Source organism: Oncorhynchus gorbuscha, linkage group LG18 (assembly GCF_021184085.1).
Source record: "Oncorhynchus gorbuscha isolate QuinsamMale2020 ecotype Even-year linkage group LG18, OgorEven_v1.0, whole genome shotgun sequence".
Taxonomy (NCBI): domain Eukaryota; kingdom Metazoa; phylum Chordata; class Actinopteri; order Salmoniformes; family Salmonidae; genus Oncorhynchus; species Oncorhynchus gorbuscha.
The window spans coordinates 75,343,866-75,371,170 of NC_060190.1; the positions used below are offsets into that span (position 1 = coordinate 75,343,866).

The following is a 27,305-nucleotide window of genomic DNA, read 5'->3' on the forward strand; positions in this document are numbered from 1 at the left end:
CCAGGTATTTGCTGTTGTAGCCACTTCCCCTCCACACCACCAGGTATCTACTGTTGTAGCCACTTCCCCCCACACTACCAGGTCTCTACTGTTGTAGCCACTTCCCCCCACACTACCAGGTCTCTACTGTTGTAGCCACTTCCCCCCCACACTACCAGGTCTCTACTGTTGTAGCCACTTCCCCCCACACCACCAGGTATCTACTGTTATAGCCACTTCCCCCACACCACCAGGTATCTACTGTTATAGCCACTTCCCCCTACACCACCAGGTATTTACTCTTGTAGCCACTTCCCCCCACACCACCAGATATCTACTGTTGTGGCCACTACCCCTCCACACCACCAGGTATCTACTGTTGTAGCCACTTCCCCCACACCACTAGGTATCTACTGTTGTTGCCACTTCCCCCACACCACCAGGTATTTACTGTTGTAGACATTTCCGTTCACACATCACCAGGTATCTACTGTTGTGGCCACTACCCCCCCCACACCACATACCACCAGGAATCTACTGTTGTAGCCACTTCCGTCCCCACACCACCAGGTATTTACTGTTGTGGCCACTTCCCCCGCACCACCAGGTATCTACTGTTGTAGCCACTTCCCCCCACACCACCAGGTATCTACTATTGTAGCCACTTCCCCCCACACCACCAGGTATCTACTGTTGTAGACACTTCCGTTCACACACCACCAGGTATCTACTGTTGTAGCCACTTCCCCCACACCACCAGGTATCTACTGTTGTAGCCACTTCCCCCCACACCACCAGGTATCTACTGTTGTAGCCACTTCCCCCACACCACCAGGTATCTACTGTTGTAGCCACTTCCCCCTACACCACCAGGTATCTACTGTTGTAGCCACTTCCCCCCTACACCACCAGGTATCTACTGTTGTAGCCACTTCCCCCCACACCACCAGGTATCTACTGTTGTAGCCACTTCCCCCACCAGGTATCTACTGTTGTAGCCACTTCCCCCACCAGGTATCTACTGTTGTAGCCACACCCCACACCATGTATCTACTGTTGTAGCCACACCCCCCACCAGGTATCTACTGTTGTAGCCACACCCCCACCAGGTATCTACTGTTGTAGCCACACACCCCACCAGGTATCTACTGTTGTAGCCACACCCCCACAAGGTATCTACTGTTGTAGCCACACACCCCACCAGGTATCTACTGTTGTAGCCACTTCCCCCTACACCACCAGGTATCTACTGTTGTAGCCACTTCCCCCCACACCACCAGGTATCTACTGTTGTAGCCACTTCCCCCACCAGGTATCTACTGTTGTAGCCACACCCCCACCATGTATCTACTGTTGTAGCCACACCCCCCCACCAGGTATCTACTGTTGTAGCCACACCCCCCACCAGGTATCTACTGTTGTAGTCCCTTCCCCCCACACCACCAGGTATCTACTGTTGTAGCCACTTCCCCCACACCACCAGGTATCTACTGTTGTAGTCCCTTCCCCCACACCACCAGGTATCTACTGTTGTAGCCACTTCCCTCCACACCACCAGGTATCTACTGTTGTAGCCACTCCCCACCCTCCACCACCAGGTATCTACTGTTGTAGCCACTTCCCCCACACCACCAGGTATCTACTGTTGTAGTCCCTTCCCCCACACCACCAGGTATCTACTGTTGTAGTCCCTTCCCCCACACCACCAGGTATCTACTGTTGTAGCCACTTCCCCTCCACACCACCAGGTATCTACTGTTGTAGCCACTTCCCCCTACACCACCAGGAATCTACTGTTGTAGCCACTTCCCCCTACACCACCAGGAATCTACTGTTGTAGCCACTTCCCCCTACACCACCAGGTATCTACTGTTGTAGCCACTTCCCCCACCAGGTATCTACTGTTGTAGCCACACCCCCACCAGGTATCTACTGTTGTAGCCACACCCCCCACCAGGTATCTACTGTTGTAGCCACACCCCCACCAGGTATCTACTGTTGTAGTCCCTTCCCCCACACCACCAGGTATCTACTGTTGTAGCCACTTCCCCCACACCACCAGGTATCTACTGTTGTAGTCCCTTCCCCCCACACCACCAGGTATCTACTGTTGTAGCCACTTCCCCTCCACACCACCAGGTATCTACTGTTGTAGCCACTCCCCACCCTCCACCACCAGGTATCTACTGTTGTAGCCACTTCCCCCACACCACCAGGAATCTACTGTTGTAGTCCCTTCCCCCCACACCACCAGGTATCTACTGTTGTAGTCCCTTCCCCCACACCACCAGGTATCTACTGTTGTAGCCACTTCCCCTCCACACCACCAGGTATCTACTGTTGTAGCCACTTCCCCCTACACCACCAGGAATCTACTGTTGTAGCCACTTCCCCCTACACCACCAGGTATCTACTGTTGTAGCCACTTCCCCCACACCACCAGGTATCTACTGTTGTAGCCACTTCCCCCCACACCACCAGGTATCTACTGTTGTAGCCACTTCCCCCTACACCACCAGGTATCTACTGTTGTAGCCACTTCCCCCACCAGGTATCTACTGTTGTAGCCACACCCCCCCACCATGTATCTACTGTTGTAGCCACACCCCCACCAGGTATCTACTGTTGTAGCCACACACCCCACCAGGTATCTACTGTTGTAGCCACACCCCCACAAGGTATCTACTGTTGTAGCCACACCCCCACCAGGTATCTACTGTTGTAGCCACTTCCCCCTACACCACCAGGTGTCTACTGTTGTAGCCACTTCCACCCCACACCACCAGGTATCTACTGTTGTAGCCACTTCCCCCACCAGGTATCTACTGTTGTAGCCACACCCCCACCATGTATCTACTGTTGTAGCCACATTCCCCACCAGGTATCTACTGTTGTAGCCACTTCCCCCACACCACCCGGTATCTACTGTTGTAGCTACTTCCCCCACACCACCACGTATCTATTGTTGTAGCCACACCCCCACCATGTATCTACTGTTGTAGCCACACCCCCCCCCACCACCAGTATCTACTGTTGTAGTCCCTTCCCCCACACCACCAGGTATCTACTGTTGTAGCCACTTCCCCCACACCACCAGGTATCTACTGTTGTAGTCCCTTCCCCCCACACCACCAGGTATCTACTGTTGTAGCCACTTCCCTCCACACCACCAGGTATCTACTGTTGTAGCCACTACCCACCCTCCACCACCAGGTATCTACTGCTGTAGCCACTTCCCCCCACACCACCAGGTATCTACTGTTGTAGTCCCTTCCCCCACACCACCAGGTATCTACTGTTGTAGTCCCTTCCCCTCCACACCACCAGGTATCTACTGTTGTAGCCACTTCCCCTCCACACCACCAGGTATCTACGGTTGTAGCCACACCCCCCCCCACCACCACCAGGTATCTACTGCTGCAACTTCTCACTGTGCCCCAGTCATTCTTCTCTCTAAAGGTCAAACCTCAAACCTTATAAAGGTTGACATTTTTCAAAGGACATTTCATTAAATGTTGATACGTTTGTTTCTTGAGTGTTAATAAGGGGTTTCACTGCCAATGTCTGACTTACTGTATAAAGTGTGTATTTTATCTTTGTCACATTTTCAGAAAAGCTGCATCCACAAATACAGTGCCTTCGGAACGTATTCAGATCCCTAGACTTTTTCCACATTGTGTTACCTTGTAGCCTTTTCGATCTATTCAACATATACAATATTCAGCAATCTACACACAGTACCCCATAATGACAACATAAAAACAGGTTTTTAGAAATGTTTGCAAATGTATTAATAATAAAATCTGAAAAAATATTTTAAATGTCATATAAAAACAGAAATAACTTTCCATTTCCATAAGTATTCAGACCCCTTCACTTTTTCCACATTTTTGTTTATTATTTAAATATTTATTACATAAAGGGTATTCAGACCCTTTGCTATGAGACTCGAAATTGAGCTCAGGTGCATCCTGTTTCCATTGATCATCCTTGAGATGAAAACCTCTCCAGAGAGCTCAGGACCTCAGACTGGAGTGAAGGTTCACCCTTCCAACAGGACAACGACCCCAAACACACAGCCAAGACAATGCAGGGGTGGCTTCAGGACAAGTCTCTGAATGTCAATGAGTGGCCTCGCCAAATGCCGGACATAAACAGAGCAGAGCTTGAGAGGATCTACAGAGAAGAATGGGAGAAACTCCCCAAATACAGGTCTGCCAAGCTTGTAGTGTCATACCCAAGAAGACTCGATGTTGTAATCGCTGCCAAGGTTGCTTCAACAAACTACTTAGTAAAGGGCCTGAATACTTTGCAAATTTTTTATAATTGTCCAAAAAATTCTAAAAACCTGTTTTTGCTTTGTCATTATGGGGTATTGTGATGTCATTATGATTGGGTATTGTGATGTCATTATGGGGTATTGTGATGTCATTATGGGCTATTGTGATGTTATTATGGGCTGATGTCATTATGGGGTATTGTGATGTCATTATGGGGTATTGTGATGTCATTATGGGGTATTGTGTGTATATTGATGAGGGGAAAAAAATGAATCAATTTAAGAATAAGGATGTAACGTAACAAAATGTGGAATAGTCAAGGAGGGTGAATACTTTCCAAATGCAGGTACCTTGTGGCTTAGGTCATAGTAGTGCCCTTTATTGGTTGCCATTTGAGACACATTGCGTTTTCTTCATTATACTGCTAATTGAAACCCATTGGCCTTCTTGTTTCAGATCTTCACCCGTTATGGGAAATGCTACACGTTCAACTCTGGCCAAGATAACCGGCCGCTGCTGGTGACCATGAAGGGAGGGATGGGTAACGGACTGGAGCTGATGCTGGATATACAACAGGATGAATACCTGCCCGTCTGGGGAGAAACAGGTGAGGGAGGGAGGGAGGGAGGGAGGGAGGGAGGGAGGGAGGGAGGGAGGGAGGGAGGGAGGGAGGGAGGGAGGGAGGGAGGGAGGGAGGGAGGGAGGGAGGGAGGGAGGGAGGGAGGGAGAAAGAGTGAGGGAGTTTGTGAACGTGAAACCACTTCAGAAGAATCAACAGAGATCAAACATTAGCTACTTGCTAAGGAAAGGAAGAGAGACAGATAGACAGGTAAGCAAGCTAGTCCATATAGAATTTATTTTCAAACTCTCAAACTCATGAATCTGTTTTAAAATAAAAGAACAACTTCTCAAAAAACTATCTTTGATATTTCCAAGAGAGATAATATCCTTGGAGAGAGATCAGAATCTTCACACTGCACTTATGTTCTTCATCAACATGAATCTCTATCTGCAGATTCATACTCATACACGGTTGGAACACAATTGCAGTGAAAATGGTATGTTATCGACTCTTTTAAATCAAGTTGGGATGGGGGGTCGAATTATCGAATGCTTATTCATTGTCATATAATTGTATCTCTCGTCGGGAACGCTTGTTTTCTGCATGAATCAAATGAAAGAATATGGCGGTAGTCAGATGAAAATCAATACAGCGCTTCTCTCTGCAGCGGTATGTAGACGTAGTGTCTGTGTGGAAAGGCCTTTCATTCGCCCTCAAAGGGACCATCTGGGAATATGTTTAATGGTCATTTCAATTATTATTGATTACCAAAACAACTGCAGGGGAAGAAAATCTAATCTCATTACCGATTATTATGTTTTTATGGTCATTTTATTAGAGCTTTAAGTCAGAGGCAATGTGTTTAATGGTCATTTTATTAGAGCTTTAAGTCAGAGGCAATGTGTTTAATGGTCATTTTATTAGAGCTTTAAGTCAGAGGCAATGTGTTTAATGGTCATTTTATTAGAGCTTTAAGTCAGAGGCAATGTGTTTAATGGTCATTTTATTAGAGCTTTAAGTCAGAGGCAATGTGTTTAATGGTCATTTTATTAGAGCTTTAAGTCAGAGGCAATATGTTTAATGGTCATTTTATTAGAGCTTTAAGTCAGAGGCAATATGTTTAATGGTCATTTTATTAGAGCTTTAAGTCAGAAGCAATATGTTTAATGGTCATTTTATTAGAGCTTTAAGTCAGAGGCAATATGTTTAATGGTCATTTTATTAGAGCTTTAAGTCAGAGGCAATATGTTTAATGGTCATTTTATTAGAGCTTTAAGTCAGAGGCAATATGTTTAATGGTCATTTTATTAGAGCTTTAAGTCAGAGGCAATATGTTTAATGGTCATTTTATTAGAGCTTTAAGTCAGAGGCTGCAAAAGTCTTCATTGTGAGTATGTAGAATTCCACACATGCATACAGTAGCGATTTGCATTTTCTACGTCCATTCTCCATTGGTATTCCAATATTGAGGCCAAATATAAATGTTTTTTACATTATTATGGTGACATTGAAGTGACAGAATATATACAAATACTTAATTTGTTACTACTTTAATACACATATAAATTAATTTGTCCCAATACTTTTGGTCCACTAAAATGCAGGGACTGAATGTTCAGAAAGTGCTGTAATTTCTAAATAGATTAAAATTCCCATTCAAATAAAGCTGACTGTCTGCACTTTAACCTGATTGTATCATTTCAAACCCAAAGTGCTGGAGTACAGAGCCAAAAACATGTCCCAATACTTTTGGAGCTGTACTGTAATGTGTACATTTCCCATCCTGCACTGCTGTACGTTGGTGCCCTGCTCAAGGCCCTGGTGCGTTCCCTTGGCAATGACTCAAATGCCTCTGTATCCTTCCTCAAGAAGAGCAATGACTTTCTGATGCTCTCTTCTTTATCAGAGGCTCACACGGCCTCCCGCTGTAATTGAAAAGAGAGAACGAGAGAGATAGATAGAGAGAGAGAGAGACTGGTAATGAGAGAGAGAGAGAGAGAGAGAGAGAGAGAGAGAGAGAGAGAGAGAGAGAGAGAGAGAGAGAGAGAGAGAGAGAGAGAGAGAGAGAGAGAGAGAGAGAGAGAGAGAGAGAGAGACTGGTAATGAGAGGCATAGAGAGAGAGAGAGAGAGAGAGAGAGAGAGAGAGACTGGTAATGAGAGGCATAGAGAGAGAGAGAGAGAGAGAGAGAGAGAGAGAGAGAGAGAGAGAGAGAGAGAGAGAGAGAGAGAGAGAGAGAGAGAGAGAGAGAGAGAGAGAGAGAGAGAGAGAGACTGGTAATGAGAGAGAGAGAGAGAGAGAGAGAGAGAGAGAGAGAGAGAGAGAGAGAGAGAGAGAGAGAGAGAGAGAGAGAGAGAGAGAGAGAGAGAGAGAGAGAGAGAGAGAGACTGGTAATGAGAGAGAGAGAGAGAGAGAGAGAGAGAGAGAGAGAGAGAGAGAGAGAGAGAGAGACTCATACATTTCCTCAATGAAAACAATGTACTGAGCAAATGTCAAATTGGCTTTTTACCAAATTACCGTACAACAGACCATGTATTCACCCTGCACACCATAATTGACAACCAAACAAAACAAAACAAAGGCAAAGCCTTCTCATGCTTTGTTGATTTCAAAAAAAGCCGTCGACTCAATTTGGCATGAGGGTCTTTGATGGAAAGAGGTAGAACACCAAATAATGCATGCAGATCAGAATTAGGCCGGTACCCACTAATTATCAAAATCCAGAAAAGAGCCGTTAAATTCTACAACCACCTAAAAGGAAGTGATTACCAAACCTTCCATAACAAAGCCATCACCTACAGAGAGATGAACCGGGAGAAGAGTCCCCTCTGCCAGCTGGTACAGGGGACTCTGCGCACAAACACAAACAGACCCCACAGAGCCCCAGGACACCAACACAATTAGACCCAACTGAATCATGAGAAAACAAAAAGATAATTACTTGACACATTGGAAAGAATCAACAACAAAAGAGCAAACTAGAATGCTATTTGGCCCTAAACCGAGAGTACACCATGGCAGAATACCTGACCACTGACTGACCCAAACTTAAGGAAAGCTTTGACTATGTACAGACTCAGTGAGCATAGCCTTGCTATTGAGAAAGGCCGCCATAGGCAGACATGGCTCTCAAGAGAAGACAAGCTATGTGCACACTGCCCACAAAATGTGGAAACTGAGCTGCACTTCCTAACCTCCTGCCTAATGTATGACCATAGACACATATTTCCCTCAGATAAAACCCATAAAGAATTCGAAAACAAACACAATTTTGATAAACTCCCATATCTACTGGGTGAAATCCCAGTAGCAATATTTGTGACCCGTTGCCACAAGGGCAACCAGTGGAGCACAAACGCCATTGTAAATACAACCCATATTTATTTCCACTTTTGTATATTATCTACCTCACTTGCTTTGGCAATGTTAACACATGTTTCCCATGCCAATAAAGCCTCTTGAATTGAGAGAGGGACAGAGAGGGTACTGGGGGAGAGAGAGAGAGAGAGAGAGAGAGAGAGAGAGAGAGAGAGAGAGAGAGAGAGAGAGAGAGAGAGAGAGAGAGAGAGAGAGAGAAGGAGAGAGAGACCGAGAGAGAGAGGGTACTGGGAGAGAGAGAGAGAGAGAGAGAGAGAGAGAGAGAGAGAGAGAGAGAGAGAGAGAGAGAGAGAGAGAGAGAGAGAGAGAGAGAGAGAGAGAGAGGAGAAAGAGAGGTTAATGGGAGAGAGAGAATGAGAGAGAGAGAGAGAGAGAGAGAGAGAGAGAGAGAGAGAGAGAGAGAGAGAGAGAGAGAGAGAGAGAGAGAGAGAGAGAGAGAGAGAGAGAGAGGAGAGACAGTGAAGGCGAGAGAGACAGAGCGAGAGAGGTTACTGGGAGAGAGAGAGAGAGAGAGGAGAGACAGCGAAGGAGAGAGAGACAGGGAGAGAGAGAGAGAGAGAGAGAGAGAGAGAGAGAGAGAGAGAGAGAGAGAGAGAGAGAGAGAGAGAGAGAGAGAGAGAGAGAGAGAGAGAGAGAGAGAGAGGGGGGGGGACAGAGAGGGTACTGGGAGAGAGAGAGAGAAACGGCTGTTGGACGGAGAGGACCAAGATGCAGCGTACTACGTGTTCATGATTTTTATTAAACTGAACACTGAAATAGCAAAAAATAACAAAGAGAAAGAAACACAGTGGGAAAAAGCTACCTAAGTATGGTTCTCAATTAGAGACAACGATTGACAGCTGCCTCTGATTGAGAACCACACCCGGCCAAACACACAGAAATAGAAAACATAGAATGCCCACCCCAACTCACGTCCTGACAAAACCAAGCTAGAGACATAAAAAGGATCTCTAAGGTCAGGGCGTGACAGAGAGAGAGAGAGAGAGAGAGAGAGAGAGAGAGAGAGAGAGAGAGAGAGAGAGAGAGAGAGAGAGAGAGAGAGAGAGATACTGGTAATGAGAGAAAGAGAGAGTCTTTCTTTAATGATACATCCTCATTTCATTAAACCTCACCCCCCCCCCTTTAAAAAACAATATCCCTGTGCTGCATACTCAACTTGCCCTCAACATCAAACATCACAATTACATTACAAAACAACACCACACACCACAATAACCAAAACCTCACCTCTTCTACAACTGTATATCTAACCTATCTTTGTATATCTAATCTATCAGCTGTACAGGCAGCAAAGCCCCCCCCCACACCATATCTCCTAAAACAACTCCGCACTGTTTAGCATTTTATACAACTCAAATTCTATCCCCGGCTGTACAACCCCCCCCCACCCGACACCCGGCGCGCAGAGACCATCCCATTAAATAATAGTAAAGGTTCTGTTATCCCCCAACCTTTGACCCTGTTCCTCCTTGTTTTCTAAATAGACAACTTTGCCCGAGCAAACAGAAAATTCAACAACACACATTAGGCCTTTTCCTTATTCGAATACCTGTACCCCATTATAAACATCCCAACAGTAAACTCCACCCACAACCTGTCACACAGACATTCCAACAGAGACATTAATGGCCTTAACCTGGCGCACACAGAAAACATGATGCACAGTTTCACTAACGACACAGAAAGGACACCCCTGTCCGACTCCCGGTTCAACCCGTGCCAACCAGCTTTTAGTGGCCAGGGCTCCATGTTCCTCACCTTAATGCAGAGGTTGTGGAGGGCTTTACCTCCCACCCCCTCAAACTCCCCCAAGCTCGGAGTGTTAAAGTCCAACAAGTCCTCCCCCAGTCTCTGCCGTCACCTGCAGTGGTGTAAGAATGGCGCCGGCGGGAAAGGCTGCCATTTTACATGCTCCTAACCAACTTTGCTATTTTGTTCATTTTTTTGCGTTGTTTGTAACTTATTTTTTATTTTGTACATAATGTTGCTGCTACCATCTTTTTATGACCGAAAATCATTTCTGGACATAAAAACAGCGATTTCTCACCTCGAACTGGATGAAGATTTTTTTTTAAACGAGTCAGACGTGAAGGATATGCTGGTTTCTCAGGAACTGGCCCAAATCCCCATCATTTGCGTGAAGAAAATACAGAGAAGAAGTGGGCAAAGGTTGGGCTGCCTTCTGAGAATTCGTAGGGCTTAAACCTCCACTATCATCCATTCTATTGGCCAACGTGCAATCACTGGAGAATAAAATGGATGATATACGATCAAGACTATCCTAACAACGGGACATTAAAAACTGTAACATCTTATGTTTCACCAAGTCTTGGCTGAACGACTTCATGGATAATATAGAGCTGGCAGGATTTTCCATGCATCGGCAGGACAGAGCAGCTACGTCTGGTAAGACGAAGGGCGGGGGTGTGTGTCTATTTGTCAATAACAGCTGGTGTGCGATGTCTACTATTAAAAAATTATTGAGATATTCCTCCCTTGAGGTTGAGTACCTTATGATAAGCAGTAGACCACACTATCAACCAAGAGAGTTCTCATCTATATTATTCGTAGCCATCTATGTATCACAATAAACCAAAGCTGGCACTAAGACCTCACTCAACGAGCTGTATAAGGCCATAAGCAAACAAGAAATTGCTCATCCAGAAGCGGCGCTCCTAGTGGCCGGGGACTTTAATGCAGGCAAACTTAAATCCATTTTACCAAAAATTTGGACTCATCAGACTAAAGGACAGATTTCCACCGGTCTAATGTCCATTGCTCGTGTTTCTTGGCCCAAGCAAGTCTCTTCTTCTTATTGGTGTCCTTTAGTAGTGGTTTCTTTGCAGCAATTTGACCATGAAGGCCTGATTCACGCAGTTTCCTCTGAACAGTTGATGTTGAGATGTGTCTGTTACGTGAACTCTGTGAAGCATTTATTTGGGCTGCAATTTTTGAGACTGGTAACTCTAATGAACGTATCCTCTGTAGCAGAGGTAACTTTGGGTCTTCCTTTCCTTTGGCTGTCCTCATATGAGAGCCAGTTTCATCATAGAGCTTGATGGTTTCTGCGACTACACTTGAATAAACGTTCAAAGTTCTTGTCTTCAAGTAATGATGGACTGTCATTTCTCTTTGCTTATTTGAGCTGTTCTTGCTATAATATGGAATTGGTATTTTACCAAATAAGGTTATCTTCTGTATACCGCCCCTACCTTGTCACAACACAATTGATTGAAATTCCACAAATTAACTTTTAACAATGCACATCTGTTAATTGAAATGCATTCCAGGTGATACCTCATGAAGCTGGTTGAGAGAATCCCAACAGTGTGCAAAGCTGTCATCAAGGAAAAGGGTGGCTTCTTTGAAGAATCTCAAATATAATATATATCTTGATTTGTTCAACACTTTTTTGGTTACTACATGATTCCATATGTGTTATTTCATAGTTGTGATGTCTTCCTTATTATTCTACAAGGTAGAAAATAGTCACAATAAAGAAAGAGTAGGTGTGTCCAAACTTTTGGCTGGTACTGCCAGTCTGCAGCAATCTCAGAAAAATGGCACTAGAACATTCTGCAGCCTCACCCTACTGGACTCAGAAATCAAATGTCTGCTGCTTGCAGATGAACTGGTGCTTCTGTCCCCAACCAAGGAGGGCCTACAGCAGCACCTAGGTCTTATGCACAGATTCTGTCAGACCTGGACACTGACAGTGAATCTCAGTAAGACAAAAATAATGGTGTTTCAAAGCATTTCCAGTAGCCAAAACAACAAATACAAATTCTATCTAGACACTGTTGCCCTAGAGCACACAAGGAATTACATCTACCTCGGCCTAAACATCAACACCACAGGTAACTTCCACAAGGCTGTGAACTATCTACACAGAGAATTACACCTACCTCGGCCTAAACATCAACACCACAGGTAACTTCCACAAGGCTGTGAACTATCTACACAGAGAATTACATCTACCTCAGCCTAAACATCAACACCACAGGTAACTTCCACAAGGCTGTGAACTATCTACACAGAGAATTACATCTACCTCAGCCTAAACATCAACACCACAGGTAACTTCCACAAGGCTGTGAACTATCTAAGAGAGAAGGCAAGAAGGGCCTTCTATGCTGTCAAAAGGAACAGAAAACTTAACTAACATGCCCTCTATGGTTGTGAGGTCTGGGTTCCACTCACCAACCAAGAATTCACAAAATGGGACAAACACCCAATTGAGACTCTGCATTCAGAATTCTGCAAAAAAATATAATTTGTGTACAATGCAAAAGCACAAACAATGCATGCAGAGCAGAATTAGGACTATAACCACTAGTTATCAAAATCCAGAAAAGAGCTGTTAATTTCTACAACCACCTAAAAGGAAACGATTCCCACACATTCCACCACAAAGCCCTTACCTACAAAGAGATGAACCTTGAGAAGAGTCCCCTCAGCCAGAGTTTTCATCATTTGGTTGGGTCTGTTTATATCCTGGGGCTCTGTGGGGTATTTTCTGGTTTGTGAACAGAGCCCCAGGATAGAAACATATTTAGATCAAACCAAATTATGAGAAGGAAAAACAGATAACTCTTTGACACATTAGAAATAATAACAAAAACACCAGAGCAAATTGGAATGCTACCCAAAACCGAGAGTAGACCGTGGAAGAATACCTGACCACTGGGACTGACCCGAAACCGAGAGTAGACCGTGGAAAAATACCTGACCACTGGGGCTGACCCGAAACCGAGAGTAGACCGTGGAAGAATTCCTGACCACTGGGACTGATCCGAAACCGAGAGTAGACCGTGGAAGAATACCTGACCACTGGGACTGACCCGAAACCGAGAGTAGACCGTGGAAAAATACCTGACCACTGGGACTGACCCGAAACCGAGAGTAGACCGTGGAAAAATACCTGACCACTGGGGCTGACCCGAAACCGAGAGTAGACCGTGGAAGAATTCCTGACCATTGGGACTGATCCGAAACCGAGAGTAGACCGTGGAAGAATTCCTGACCACTGGGACTGACCCGAAACCGAGAGTAGACCGTGGAAGAATTCCTGACCACTGGGACTGACCCGAAACCGAGAGTAGACCGTGGAAGAAAACCTGACCACTGGGACTGACCCGAAACCGAGAGTAGACCGTGGAAAAATACCTGACCACTGGGACTGACCCTAAATTAGGAAAATCCATGACTATGTACAGGCTCAGTGAGCATAGCCTTGCTATTGAGAAAGGCCACTATAGGCAGACTTAGCTCTCAAGAGAAGACAGGCTATGTGCACACTGCCCACAAAATGAGGTGGAAACTGAGCTACACTTCCTAACCTCCTGACAAATGAATGACCACAATAGAGACGCATATTTCCCATAGACCCACAAATCATTTGAAAACAAATCAAACATTGATAAACTCCTGTCATGACGTTGGCCTGTTGGGGGAGGTTTATGACCCCCATAAATACCTTTCTCTTTTTCTCTCTCTCTACTCTATAGAGTTGACTCTTGTTAACATGGAGTCTGGTAACATCAAAAGCGGGGAAACGGAACCATATTTCGGTAATCCAATTAGTTGAAAATATGTGTTGGTAGTTAATGAATATGATGTCAGATCAGTTGGCGTCTGAGACATGATTGATTACTGATGATAGGACGACATAAACTGTATCTTGGAAAATCTACACATTCTAGTTATCAGATTCACATGGAATTGTTGTGCAATTTAAATGTTTAAATATGAAACTATTTGTGAATATTAAATGTAATTTTAGCTTCTTAATGAGAGAACGGTTTGTCATAAGAGTAAACCCTGCTCACTCAGAGGCCCCGCCCAAGTGAACAGACATTGGTTGTAAACTATGAAATATGCCCTTCTCTTCACCACGATATAAGCCAGTCCAACTTTCTGTCCAAGGACGTGAGGGCTTGCGGTCCCTGCGTTAAAAGGACAAGATCACAGAACTAAGCCAACCTCAGTGTGAGCTCTGGTTGAATGACAAGAACTTAACAAAATTAGCATCGAATTTCAACGTGAAGATGACGATCAACACGCCGAAAGGATGAATTTCGAACTATACCAGCCAGAATATAGCATGAGCTTAAAGTATGGCAACTTGGTATGAACTTTGAACTCTTATTCACTAAAGAAGTGATACCTCCTAGCCGATTGAGTTAAACGCAGCAACTGTAAACTACGGCTCGGAGAGGACGGACAAAGGATCCATTCTACCACACTCCAGTTCACCACTAGACATTCTTCAGAGGACAAGAGATCCATGCTGGACAACCCGGCCTTCTATCTACGACCAACCTACCGAAGCGCAGCTCAGAGTAAATATTTATTGCATTTTCCTTTTTCCAAATGGGCGGTTATTTAGAATGCATAAGATTCTGTATTTACGTCCTCCCGCTCTTTCATTCAAGCCCAACCCCCTCTCTTTGTGTAACCAGCTGTCATAACGGTTCAGTCCACCAGGGACGTTTTTCATGTATGACCAATCCTGTGCATGTGTAATTCTGTGTGATTGTTTAGGTGTTTAGTAATTAAATAAGTTAACCAAATTTTACATTGCTGATTCAACTTGTTAACCAGGGTTCGTGAAGATAACCAAGAATTTACAACTTTCAGATGAGACTGAATAAGGTGACGAATTAATATTGACTGCTATTGAGGTGAAAGATTACCAGGTCTTTAAGAGTTTATTCGGAAGATAACAGCTCTATAAACATTCTTTCATGGTGTCCTGACTCTCTCGTTAATTACATTTACATGATTAGCTCAATCAGGTAATATTAATTACAGAGAAAGGATTTTATAGAATACAGCAACAAGATTTGTGGCCCGTTGCCATGAGAAAAGGGCAACCAGTGGAACACAAACAACATTGTAAATAATTGATCTGTTTATTTATTTATTTATTTTTATTTATATCACACTTCAACTATTTGCACATTGTTACAACACTGTACATAGACAATAATACATCATTTGAAATGTCTATATACTTTTAAAACATTTGTTTTAGTGTAAAGTGTCATGTTTACTAATGTTTCCCTTGTTTATTTCCCTTTTGTTTATTGTCTATTCCATTTGCTTTAGCAATGTAAACATATGTTTCATATGCTAATAAAGCCCTTTGAATTTAGAGAGAGAGATACTGGTAATGAGAGAGAGAGAGAGGGGGAGACTGGTAATGAGAGAGAGAGAGATACTGGTAATGAGAGAGAGAGGGAGCGAGAGAGAGATACTGGTAATGAGAGAGAGATACTGGTAATGAGAGAGAGAGAGAGAGAGAGAGAGAGAGAGAGAGAGAGAGAGAGAGAGAGAGAGAGAGAGAGAGAGAGAGAGACTGGTATAATGAGAGAGTGAGACAGAGAGGGACTGGCAATGAGAAAGAGATTGGTACGAGAGACTTCTTCACTCCATTCCCCGTATTCCAGAATGTATTTTAAATGTTCCAATCATTCTAAAACCGTACTCATCGCATCATTTTTATAGCCACCATGACACGTATGCATACTAGAAATATTGTTATATTCTGTTTGACATACTAAATGGCAACGGTTAGTGTGTGTGTGTGTGTGTGTGTGTGTGTGTGTGTGTGTGTGTGTGTGTGTGTGTGTGTGTGTGTGTGTGTGTGTGTGTGTGTGTGTGTGTGTGTGTGTGTGTGTGTGTGTGTGTGTGTGTGTGTGCACAGCCCCTCCCAGGTGGTACATGGTCTCAGGTGGTACAACATGGCCACTATTACGGCCTCCCATCTGCTCATGATAAATATATGGCTTCCTCACCGGGGAACAGACTCTACAAGATGTCAAAAGCGCTCCACAGGGATGCTGGCCCATGTTGACTCCAATGATTACCACAGTTGTGTCAAGTTGGCTGGATGTCCTTTGGGTTGATGCACACAGTAACACTGTAATGAGGCGTGAAATACCCAGCGGAGGTGCAGGTCTTGACTAACCACGTCCTGTTCAAAGGCATTTGCCTTGTCCATTCACCCTCTTGAATGGCACGCAGACACAATACATGTCTCAATTGTCTCAAGGGTTAAAAGTCCTTCTTTAACCCTGTCTCCTCCCCTTCATCTACACGTGATTGAAGTGGATTTAACAAGTGACATCACTAAGGGATCATAACTTCCACCTGGATTCACCTGGTCAGCCGATGTCATGGAAAGACAAGGTGTTCCTAATGTTTTGTCCACTAAGTGTATCTTGCGCTAACATCGGGATCCGTTCAGTAGGAGGGGATGGATAGGGGATAGTTAGGGGATGGATAGGGGATAGTTAGGGGATGGATAGGGGATAGTTAGGGGATGGATAGGGGATAGTTAGGGGATGGATAGGGGATAGTTAGGGATGGATAGGGGATAGTTAGGGGATGGATAGGGGATAGTTAGGGGATAGTTAGGGATGGATTGGGGATGTTAGGGGATAGTTAGGGGATAGTTAGGGGATGGATTGGGGATAGTTAGGGATAGTTAGGGGATGGATAGGGGATGGATAGGGGATAGTTAGGGATGGATTGGGGATAGTTAGGGGATGGATTGTAGTTAGGGGATAGTTAGGGATGGATAGGGGATAGTTAGAGGATGGATTGGGGATAGTTAGGGGATGGATAGGGGATGGATAGGGGATAGTTAGAGGATGGATTGGGGATAGTTAGGGATGGATAGGGGATAGTTAGGGGATGGATAGGGGATAGTTAGGGGATGGATAGGGATAGTTAGGGATGGATAGGGATAGTTAGGGATGGATAGGATAGAGGGATGGATAGGGATTCATGGATAGATAGTTAGGGATGGATAGGGGATAGTTAGGGATGGATAGGGATAGTTAGGGATGGATCGGGATAGTTAGGGGATAGTTAGGGGATGGATAGGGATAGTTAGGGATGGATAGGGGATAGTTAGGGGATGGATAGGGGATAGTTAGAGGATGGATTGGGGATAGTTAGGGATGGATAGGGATAGTTAGGGGATGGATAGGGATAATTTAGGGATGGATAGGGATAGTTAGGGGATGGATCGGGATAGTTAGGGGATGGATAGGGGATAGTTAGGGATGGATAGGGATAGTTAGGGGATGGATAGGGGATGGATAGGGATAGTTAGGGATAGTTAGGGATGGATAGGGATAGTTAGGGGATGGATGGATAGGGATAGTTAGGGATGAATAGGGGATAGTTAGGGATGGATAGGGATAATTAGGGATGGATTGGATAGTTAGGGATAGTTAGGGGATGGATGGGGATAGTTAGGGATGGATAAACTTAGGGGATGGATAGGGATAGTTAGGGATGGATAGGATAGTTAGGGATTTCCATTTAGGGATGGATAGGGGATAGTTAGGGATGGATAGGGATAGTTAGGGATGGATAGGGGATAGTTAGGGATGGATAGGGGATAGTTAGGGGATAGTTAGGGGATGGGGGATAGTTAGGGGATAGTTAGGGGATGGATTGGGGATAGTTAGGGGATTAGGGGATGGATAGGGGATGGATAGGGGATAGTTAGGGGATTTGGGGATAGTTAGGGATGGATTGGGATAGGGATAGTTAGGGATGTATAGGGATGGATAGGGGATAGTTAGAGGATGGATTGTTTAGGGATGGATAGGGGATAGTTAGGGATGGATAGGGATAGTTAGGGATGGATAGGGATAGGGGATGGATAGGGGATAGTTAGGGGATGGATAGGGGATAGTTAGGGGATGGATAGGGGATAGTTAGGGGATGGATAGGGATAGTTAGGGATGGATAGGGGATAGTTAGGGGATGGATAGGGGATAGTTAGGGGATGGATAGGGGATAGTTAGGGATGGATCGGGGATAGTTAGGGGATAGTTAGGGGATGATGGGGATAGTTAGGGGATGGATAGGGATAGTTGGGGATGGATAGGGGATAGTTAGGGATGGATAGGGGATAGTTAGGGGATGGATAGTAGTTAGGGATGGATAGATGTTAGGGATGGATAGGGGATAATATGGATAGGGATAGTTAGGGGATAGTTAGGGATGGATAGGGATAGTTAGGGATGGATAGGGATAGTTAGGGGATGGATAGATAGTTAGGGATGGATAGGGGATAGTTAGAGGATGGATTGGGGATAGTTAGGGGATGGATAGGGATAGTTAGGGGATGGATAGGGGATAGTTAGGGGATGGATAGGGGATAGTTAGGGATGGATCGGGGATAGTTAGGGATGGATAGGGGATAGTTAGGGGATGGATAGGGGATAGTTAGGGGATGGATAGGGGATAGTTAGGGGATGGATAGGGGATTTAGGGGATAGTTAGGGGATGGATAGGGATAGTTAGGGGATAAATAGGGGATGGATGGGGATAGTTAGGGATGAATAGGGATAGTTAGGGGATGGATAGGGTAGTTAGGATGGATTGGTAGTTAGGGATAGTTAGGGGATGGATGGGGATAGTTAGGGATGGATAGGGGATAGTTAGGGGATGGATAGGGATAGTTAGGGATGGATAGGGGATAGTTAGGGATGGATAGGGATAGTTAGGGGATGGATAGGGGATAGTTAGGGGATGGATAGGGATAGTTAGGGATGGATAGGGATAGTTAGGGGATGGATAGGGGATAGTTAGGGGATAGGATAGTTAGGGGATGGATAGTTTAGGGATGGATAGGGGATAGTTAGGGGATGGATAGGGGATAGTTAGGGGATGGATAGGGATAGTTAGGGATAGTTAGGGGATGGATAGGGGATAGTTAGGGATGGATAGGGGATAGTTAGGGATGGATAGGGGATAATTAGGGATGGATAGGGATAGTTAGAGGATGGATTGGGGATAGTTAGGGATGGATAGTTTAGGGGATGGATAGGGGATAGTTAGGGATGGATAGGGGATAGTTAGGGATGGATCGGGGGGCCTAGTTAGGGGATGGATAGGGGATAGTTAGGGGATGGATAGGGGATAGTTAGGGATGGATAGGGGATAGTTAGGGATCTCAGTGGATAGGGGATAGTTAGGGGGATAGGGATAGTTAGGGATGGATAGGGGATAGTTAGGGGATGGATAGGGATAGTTAGGGGATGGATGGGGATAGTTAGGGATGGATTGGGGATGGATAGGGGATGGATAGGGATAGTTAGGGATGGATAGGGGATAGTTAGGGGATAGTTAGGGATGGATAGGATGGATAGGGGATAGTTAGGGACATCAATAGTTAGGGATAGGGGATTTAGGGGATGGATAGTTAGGGATGGATAGGGATAGTTAGGGGATGGATGGGGATAGTTAGGGGATGGATTGGGGATGGATGGATGGATAGGGGATAGTTAGGATGGATAGGGGATAGTTAGGGGGGATGGATAGGGATGGATAGGGATAGTTAGGGGATGGATAGGGGATAGTTAGGGGATGGATAGGGGATAGTTAGGGGATGGATAGGGGATAGTTAGGGGATGGATAGGGGATAGTTAGGGATGGATAGGGGATAGTTAGGGGATGGATAGGATAGTTAGGGGATGGATAGGGATAGTTAGAGGATGGATTGGGGATAGTTAGGGGATAGTTAGGGATGGATAGGGATAGTTAGGGATGGATAGGATAGTTAGAGGATGGATTGGGGATAGTTAGGGATGGATGGGGATAGTTAGGGATGGATTGGGGATAGTTAGGGGATGGATTGGGATAGTTAGGGATAGTTAGGGGATAGTTAGGGGATGGATAGGGGATAGTTATGGGATGGATAGGGGATAGTTAGGGGATGGATAGGGGATAGTTAGGGATGGATAGGGATAGTTAGGGGATGGATAGGGATAGTTAGGGATGGATAGGGGATAGTTAGGGATGGATTGGGGATAGTTAGAGGATGGATTGGGGATAGTTAGGGGATGGATCGGGATAGTTAGGGGATGGATTGGGGATAGTTAGGGGATAGTTAGGGGATGGATAGGGGATAGTTAGGGGATGGATAGAGGATAGTTAGAGGATGGATTGGATAGTTAGGGGATGGATGGGGATAGTTAGGGATGGATTGGGGATAGTTAGGGATGGATAGGATGGATAGGGATAGTTAGGGATGGATTAGGGGATAGTTAGGGATGGATAGGGATAGTTAGGGATGGATAGGGATAGTTAGGGATGGATAGGGGATAGTTAGGGGATGGATAGGGGATAGTTAGGGGATGGATAGGGATAGTTAGGGGATGGATAGGGGATTAGTTAGGGGATGGATAGGGGATAGTTAGGGATGGATAGGGATAGTTAGGGATGGATTGGATAGTTAGGGATGGATTAGGTTAGGGATGGATTGGGATAGTTAGGGATGGATTGGGGATAGTTAGGGGATGGATTGGGGATAGTTAGGGATAGTTAGGGATGGATTGGGATAGTTAGGGGATAGTTAGGGATGAATTGGGGATAGTTAGGGATAGTTAGAATGGATTGGGGTTAGGGGATAGTTAGAGGATGGATTGGATAGGGATGACCCAGGGATAGTTAGAGATGGATAGGGGATAGTTAGGGATGGATAGGGATAATTAGGGATGATAGGATAGTGGGATGATAGGGATAAAGGGATGGATAGGGGATAGTTAGGGGGATGGATAGGGGATAGTTAGGGGATAGGGGATAGTTAGGGATGGATAGGGATGGATAGGGATAGTTAGGGATGGATAGTAGTTAGAGGATGATTGGGGATAGTTAGGGGATGGATCGGGATAGTTAGGGATGGATTGGGGATAGTTAGGGGATAGTTAGGGATGGAGGGGATAAGAGGATAGTTAGAGGATGGATTGGGGATAGTTAGGGGATGGATGGGGATAGTTAGGGGATGGATTGCCCAGTTAGGGATGGATTGGGGATAGTTAGGGGATAGTTAGGGATAGTTAGGGGATGGATAGGGGATAGTTATGGGATGGATAGGGGATAGTTAGGGATGGATAGGGGATAGTTAGGGATGGATAGGGGATAGTTAGGGGATGGATAGGGGGATAGTTAGGGATGGATAGGGATAGTTAGGGGATGGATTGGGGATAGTTAGAGGATGGATTGGGGATAGTTAGGGGATGGATCGGGGATAGTTAGGGGATGGATTGGGGATAGTTAGGGGATAGTTAGGGGATGGATAGGGGATAGTTAGGGGATGGATAGAGGATAGTTAGAGGATGGATTGGGGATAGTTAGGGGATGGATGGGGATAGTTAGGGGATGGATTGGGGATAGTTAGGGATGGATTGGGGATAGTTAGGGATGGATAGGGGATAGTTAGGGATAGTTAGGGGATGGATAGGGGATAGTTATGGGATGGATAGGGATAGTTAGGGGATGGATAGGGGATAGTTAGGGGATGGATAGGGGATAGTTAGGGGATGGATTGGGGATAGTTAGGGGATGGATAGGGGATAGTTAGGGGATGGATAGGGATAGTTAGGGGATGGATAGGGGATAGTTAGGGGATGGATTGGGGATAGTTAGGGATGGATAGGGATAGTTAGGGGATGGATTGGGGATAGTTAGGGGATGGATTGGGGATAGTTAGGGATGGATTGGGGATAGTTAGGGATAGTTAGGGATGGATTGGGGATAGTTAGGGGATAGTTAGGGGATGAATTAGGGATAGTTAGGGATAGTTAGGGGGTGGATTGGGGATAGTTAGGGGATAGTTAGAGGATGGATTGGGGATAGTTAGGGGATGGATAGGGGATAGTTAGGGGATGGATTGGGGATGGATTTGAGATGGATCGGGATAGTTAGGGGATGGATTGGGGATAGTTAGGGGATGGATAGGGGATAGTTAGGGGATGGATAGAGGATAGTTAGATGATGGATTGGGGATAGTTAGGGGATGGATCGGGGATAGTTAGGGGATGGATTGGATAGTTAGGGGATAGTTAGGGGATGGATAGGGATAGTTAGGGGATGGATAGAGGATAGTTAGAGGATGGATTGGGGATAGTTAGGGGATGGATGGGGATAGTTAGGGATGGATTGGGGATAGTTAGGGATGGATTGGGGATAGTTAGGGGATGGATAGGGGATAGTTAGGGATAGTTAGGATAGTTAGGGGATAGTTAGGGATGGATAGGGATAGTTATGGGATGGATAGATAGTTAGGTGATGGATAGGGGATAGTTAGGGGATGGATAGGGGATAGTTAGGGGATGGATAGGGGATTTAGGGATGGATAGGGGATAGTTAGGGATGGATAGGGGATAGTTAGGGGATGGATAGGGGATAGTTAGGGATGGATTGGGGATAGTTAGGGGATGGATAGGGGTAGTTAGGGGATGGATTGGGGATAGTTAGGGGATGGATTGGGGATAGTTAGGGGATGGATTGGGGATAGTTAGGGGATAGTTAGGGGATGGATTGGGGATAGTTAGGGATAGTTAGGGGATGAATTGGGGATAGTTAGGGATAGTTAGGGGATGGATTGGGGATAGTTGGGGGATAGTTAGAGGATGGATTGGGGATAGTTAGGGGATGGATAGGGATAGTTAGGGGATGGATTGGGGATGGATTTGAGATGGATCGGGATAGTTAGGGGATGGATTGGGGATAGTTAGGGGATGGATAGGGGATAGTTAGGGGATGGATAGAGGATAGTTAGATGATGGATTGGGGATAGTTAGGGGATGGATCGGGGGATAGTTAGGGGATGGATTGGGGATAGTTAGGGATAGTTAGGGGATGGATAGGGGATAGTTAGGGGATGGATAGGGGATAGTTAGGGGATGGATTGGGGATAGTTAGGGGATGGATTGGGGATAGTTAGGGGATAGTTAGGGATGGATTGGGGATGGATTGGGGATAGTTAGGGGATGGATTGGGGATAGTTAGGGGATGGATTGGGGATAGTTAGGGGATGGATTGGGGATAGTTAGGGGATAGTTAGGGGATGGATAGAGGATAGTTAGGGGATGGATTGGGGATGAATAGGGGATGGATAGGGGATGGGTTGGGGATGGATAGGGGATGGATAGGGGATGGATTGGGGATAGTTAGGGGATGGATTGGGGATGGATTGGGGATAGTTAGGGGATAGTTAGGGGATGGATTGGGGATGGATTGGGGATAGTTAGGGGATGGATTGGGGATAGTTAGGGGATGGATTGGGGATAGTTAGGGGATGGATTGGGGATAGTTAGGGGATGGATTGGGGATAGTTAGGGATAGTTAGGGGATGGATAGAGGATAGTTAGGGGATGGATTGGGGATAGTTAGGGGATGGAGTGGGATAGTTAGGGGATGGATTGGGGATAGTTAGGGGATAGTTAGGGAATGGATAGAGGATTTAGGGGATGGATTGGGGATAGTTAGGGATGGATTGGGGATAGTTAGGGGATGGATTGGGGATAGTTAGGGGATGGATTGGGGATTGTTAGAGGATAGAGTGGATCAGGATAGTTAGAGGATGGATCATGGATAGTTAGGGGATGGATAGGGGATAGTTAGGGATGGATAGGGGATAGTTAGAGGATGGATAGGGGATAGTTAGAGGATGGATCTGGGATAGTTAGGGGATAGTTAGGGGATGGATTGGGGATAGTTAGGGGATGGATAGGGGATGGATTGGGGATAGTTAGGGGATGGATAGGGGATGTTAGAGGATGGATCGGGGATAGTTAGGGATGGATCGGGGATAGTTAGGGATGGATAGGGGATGGATTTGGGATGGATAGGGGATAGTTGGGGATGGATTGGGGATAGTTAGGGGATGGATTGGGGATGGATTTGGGATGGATAGGGGATAGTTAGGGGATGGATAGGGGATAGTTAGGGGATGGATAGGGGATAGTTAGAGGATGGATCGGGATAGTTAGGGGATGGATAGGGGATGGATTGGGGATAGTTAGGGATAGTTAGGGGATGGATTGGGGATAGTTAGTGGATAGTTAGGGGATGGATAGGGGATAGTTAGGGGATGGATTGGGGATAGTTAAGGGATGGATAGGGGATAGTTAGGGGATGGATAGAGGATAGTTAGATGATGGATTGGGGATAGTTAGGGGATGGATTGGGGATAGTTAGGGGATAGTTAGGGATGGATAGGGGATAGTTTGGATAGGGGATAGTTAGGGATGGATTGGGGATAGTTTGGATTGGGGATAGTTAGGGGATAGTTAGGGGATGGATTGGGGATGGATTGGGGATTTAGGGGATGGATTGGGGACAGTTAGGGGATGGATTGGGGATAGTTAGGGGATAAATTGGGGATAGTTAGGGATGGATTGGGGATAGTTAGGGGATAGTTAGGGATGGATAGAGATAGTTAGGGATGGATTGGGGATGAATAGGGGATGGATAGGGGATGGGTTGGGGATGGATAGGGGATGGATAGGGGATGGATTGGGGATAGTTATGGATTGGATGGATTGGGTTAGATAGTTAGGGATGGATTGGGGATGGATTGGGGATAGTTAGGGGATGGATTGGGGATAGTTAGGGATGAATTGGGGATAGTTAGGGGATGGATTGGGGATAGTTAGGGGATGGATTGGGGATGGATAGGGGATGGATTGGGGATAGTTAGGGGATGGATTGGGGATGGATTGGGGATAGTTAGGGGATAGTTAGGGGATGGATTGGGGATGGATTGGGGATAGTTAGGGGATGGATTGGGGATAGTTAGGGGATGAATTGGGGATAGTTAGGGGATGGATTGGGGATAGTTAGAGGATGGATTGGGGATAGTTAGGGATAGTTAGGGGATGGATAGAGGATAGTTAGGGGATGGATTGGGGATAGTTAGGGATGGAGTGGGATAGTTAGGGATGGATTGGGGATAGTTAGGGAATGGATAGAGATAGTTAGGGGATGGATTGGGGATAGTTAGGGATGGATTGGGGATAGTTAGGGATGGATTGGGGATAGTTAGGGGATGGATTGGGGATTGTTAGAGGATGGATCGGGATAGTTAGAGGATGGATCAGGGATAGTTAGGGGATGGATAGGGGATAGTTAGGGATGGATAGGGGATAGTTAGAGGATGGATAGGAGAGTTAGAGGATGGATAGGGGATAGTTAGAGGATGGATCTGGGATAGTTAGGGATATGTTAGGGATGGATTGGGGATAGTTAGGGGATGGTTAGGGGATGGATTGGGGATAGTTAGGGGATGGATAGGGGATAGTTAGAGGATGGATCGGGGATAGTTAGGGGATGGATCGGGATAGTTAGGGATGGATAGGGGATGGATTTGGGATGGATGGGGATAGTTAGGGGATGGATTGGGGATAGTTAGGGGATGGATTGGGGATGGATTGGGGATAGTTAGGGGATGGATTGGGGATAGTTAGGGGATGGATTGGGGATAGTTAGGGGATGGATTGGGGATAGTTAGGGGATGGATTGGGGATAGTTAGGGGATAGTTAGGGGATGGATAGAGGATAGTTAGGGGATGGATGGGGATAGTTAGGGGATGGATTGGGGATAGTTAGGGGATGGATTGGGGATAGTTAGGGGATGGATTGGGGATGGATTGGGGATAGTTAGGGGATGGATTGGGGATAGTTAGGGATGGATGGGGGATAGTTAGGGGATAGTTAGGGGATGGATTGGGGATAGTTAGGGATGGATTGGGGATAGTTAGGGATGGATTGGGGATAGTTAGGGGATGGATCGGGGATAGTTAGGGGATGGATAGGGGATGGATAGGGGATGGATGGGGATAGTTAGAGGATGGATTGGGGATAGTTAGGGATGGATCGGGATAGTTAGGGATGGATTGGGGATAGTTAGGGGATAGTTAGGGATGGATCGGGATAGTTAGGGATGGATCGGGATAGTTAGGGGATGGATTGGGGATAGTTAGGGGATGTATCGGTAGTTGGGATGGATAGGGATGGATAGGGGATAGTTAGGGGATGGATAGGGATAGTTAGGGGATGGATCGGGGATAGTTAGGGGATGGATCGGGGATAGTTAGGGGATAGTTAGGGATGGATAGGGGATAGTTAGGGGATGGATAGAGGATAGTTAGAGGATGGATTGGGGATAGTTAGGGATGGATGGGGATAGTTAGGGGATGGATTGGGGATAGTTAGGGGATGGATTGGGGATAGTTAGGGGATGGATAGGGGATAGTTAGGGGAGGGGATAGTTAGGGGATGGATAGGGGATAGTTATGGGATGGATAGGGGATAGTTAGGGGATGGATAGGGGATAGTTAGGGGATGGATAGGGGATAGTTAGGGGATGGATCGGGGATAGTTAGGGGATGGATAGGGATAGTTAGGGGATGGAGTGGGGATAGTTAGGGATGGATTGGGGATAGTTAGGGATAGTTAGGGAATGGATAGAGGATAGTTAGGGGATGGATAGAGGATAGTTAGGGGATGGATTGGGGATAGTTAGGGGATGGATTGGGGATAGTTAGGGGATGGATTGGGGATAGTTAGGGGATGGATTGGGGATTGTTAGAGGATGGATCGGGGATAGTTAGAGGATGGATCAGGGATAGTTAGGGGATGGATAGGGGATAGTTAGGGGATGGATAGGGGATAGTTAGAGGATGGATAGGGGATAGTTAGAGGATGGATAGGGGATAGTTAGAGGATGGATCTGGGATAGTTAGGGGATAGTTAGGGGATGGATTGGGGATAGTTAGGGGATGGATAGGGGATGGATTGGGGATAGTTAGGGGATGGATAGGGGATAGTTAGAGGATGGATCGGGGATAGTTAGGGGATGGATCGGGGATAGTTAGGGGATGGATAGGGGATGGATTTGGGATGGATAGGGGATAGTTAGGGGATGGATTGGGGATAGTTAGGGGATGGATTGGGGATGGATTTGGGATGGATAGGGGATAGTTAGGGGATGGATAGGGATAGTTAGGGGATGGATAGGGGATAGTTAGAGGATGGATCGGGGATAGTTAGGGGATGGATAGGGGATGGATTGGGGATAGTTAGGGGATAGTTAGGGGATGGATTGGGGATAGATAGTGGATAGTTAGGGGATGGATAGGGGATAGTTAGGGGATGGATTGGGGATAGTTAAGGGATGGATTGGGGATAGATAGGGGATAGTTAGGGATGGATTGGGGATGGATTGGGGATAGTTAGGGATGGATTGGGGATAGTTAGGGGATGGATTGGGGATAGTTAGGGGATGGATTGGGG

At 45.9% G+C, this 27,305-nt stretch overlaps 1 protein-coding gene across 1 annotated transcript in view; it reads left to right on the forward strand.

Annotated features, from left to right (window-relative positions):
- Nucleotides 1-27,305, forward strand: part of LOC124002425 (acid-sensing ion channel 1-like) — a 445,922-nt gene that overhangs the window by 364,569 nt on the left and 54,048 nt on the right. The window contains exon 3 of the mRNA XM_046309795.1: nucleotides 4,716-4,866. Coding sequence (XP_046165751.1) covers nucleotides 4,716-4,866 — 151 coding nt within the window. The remainder of the gene's footprint in view (nucleotides 1-4,715; nucleotides 4,867-27,305) is intronic.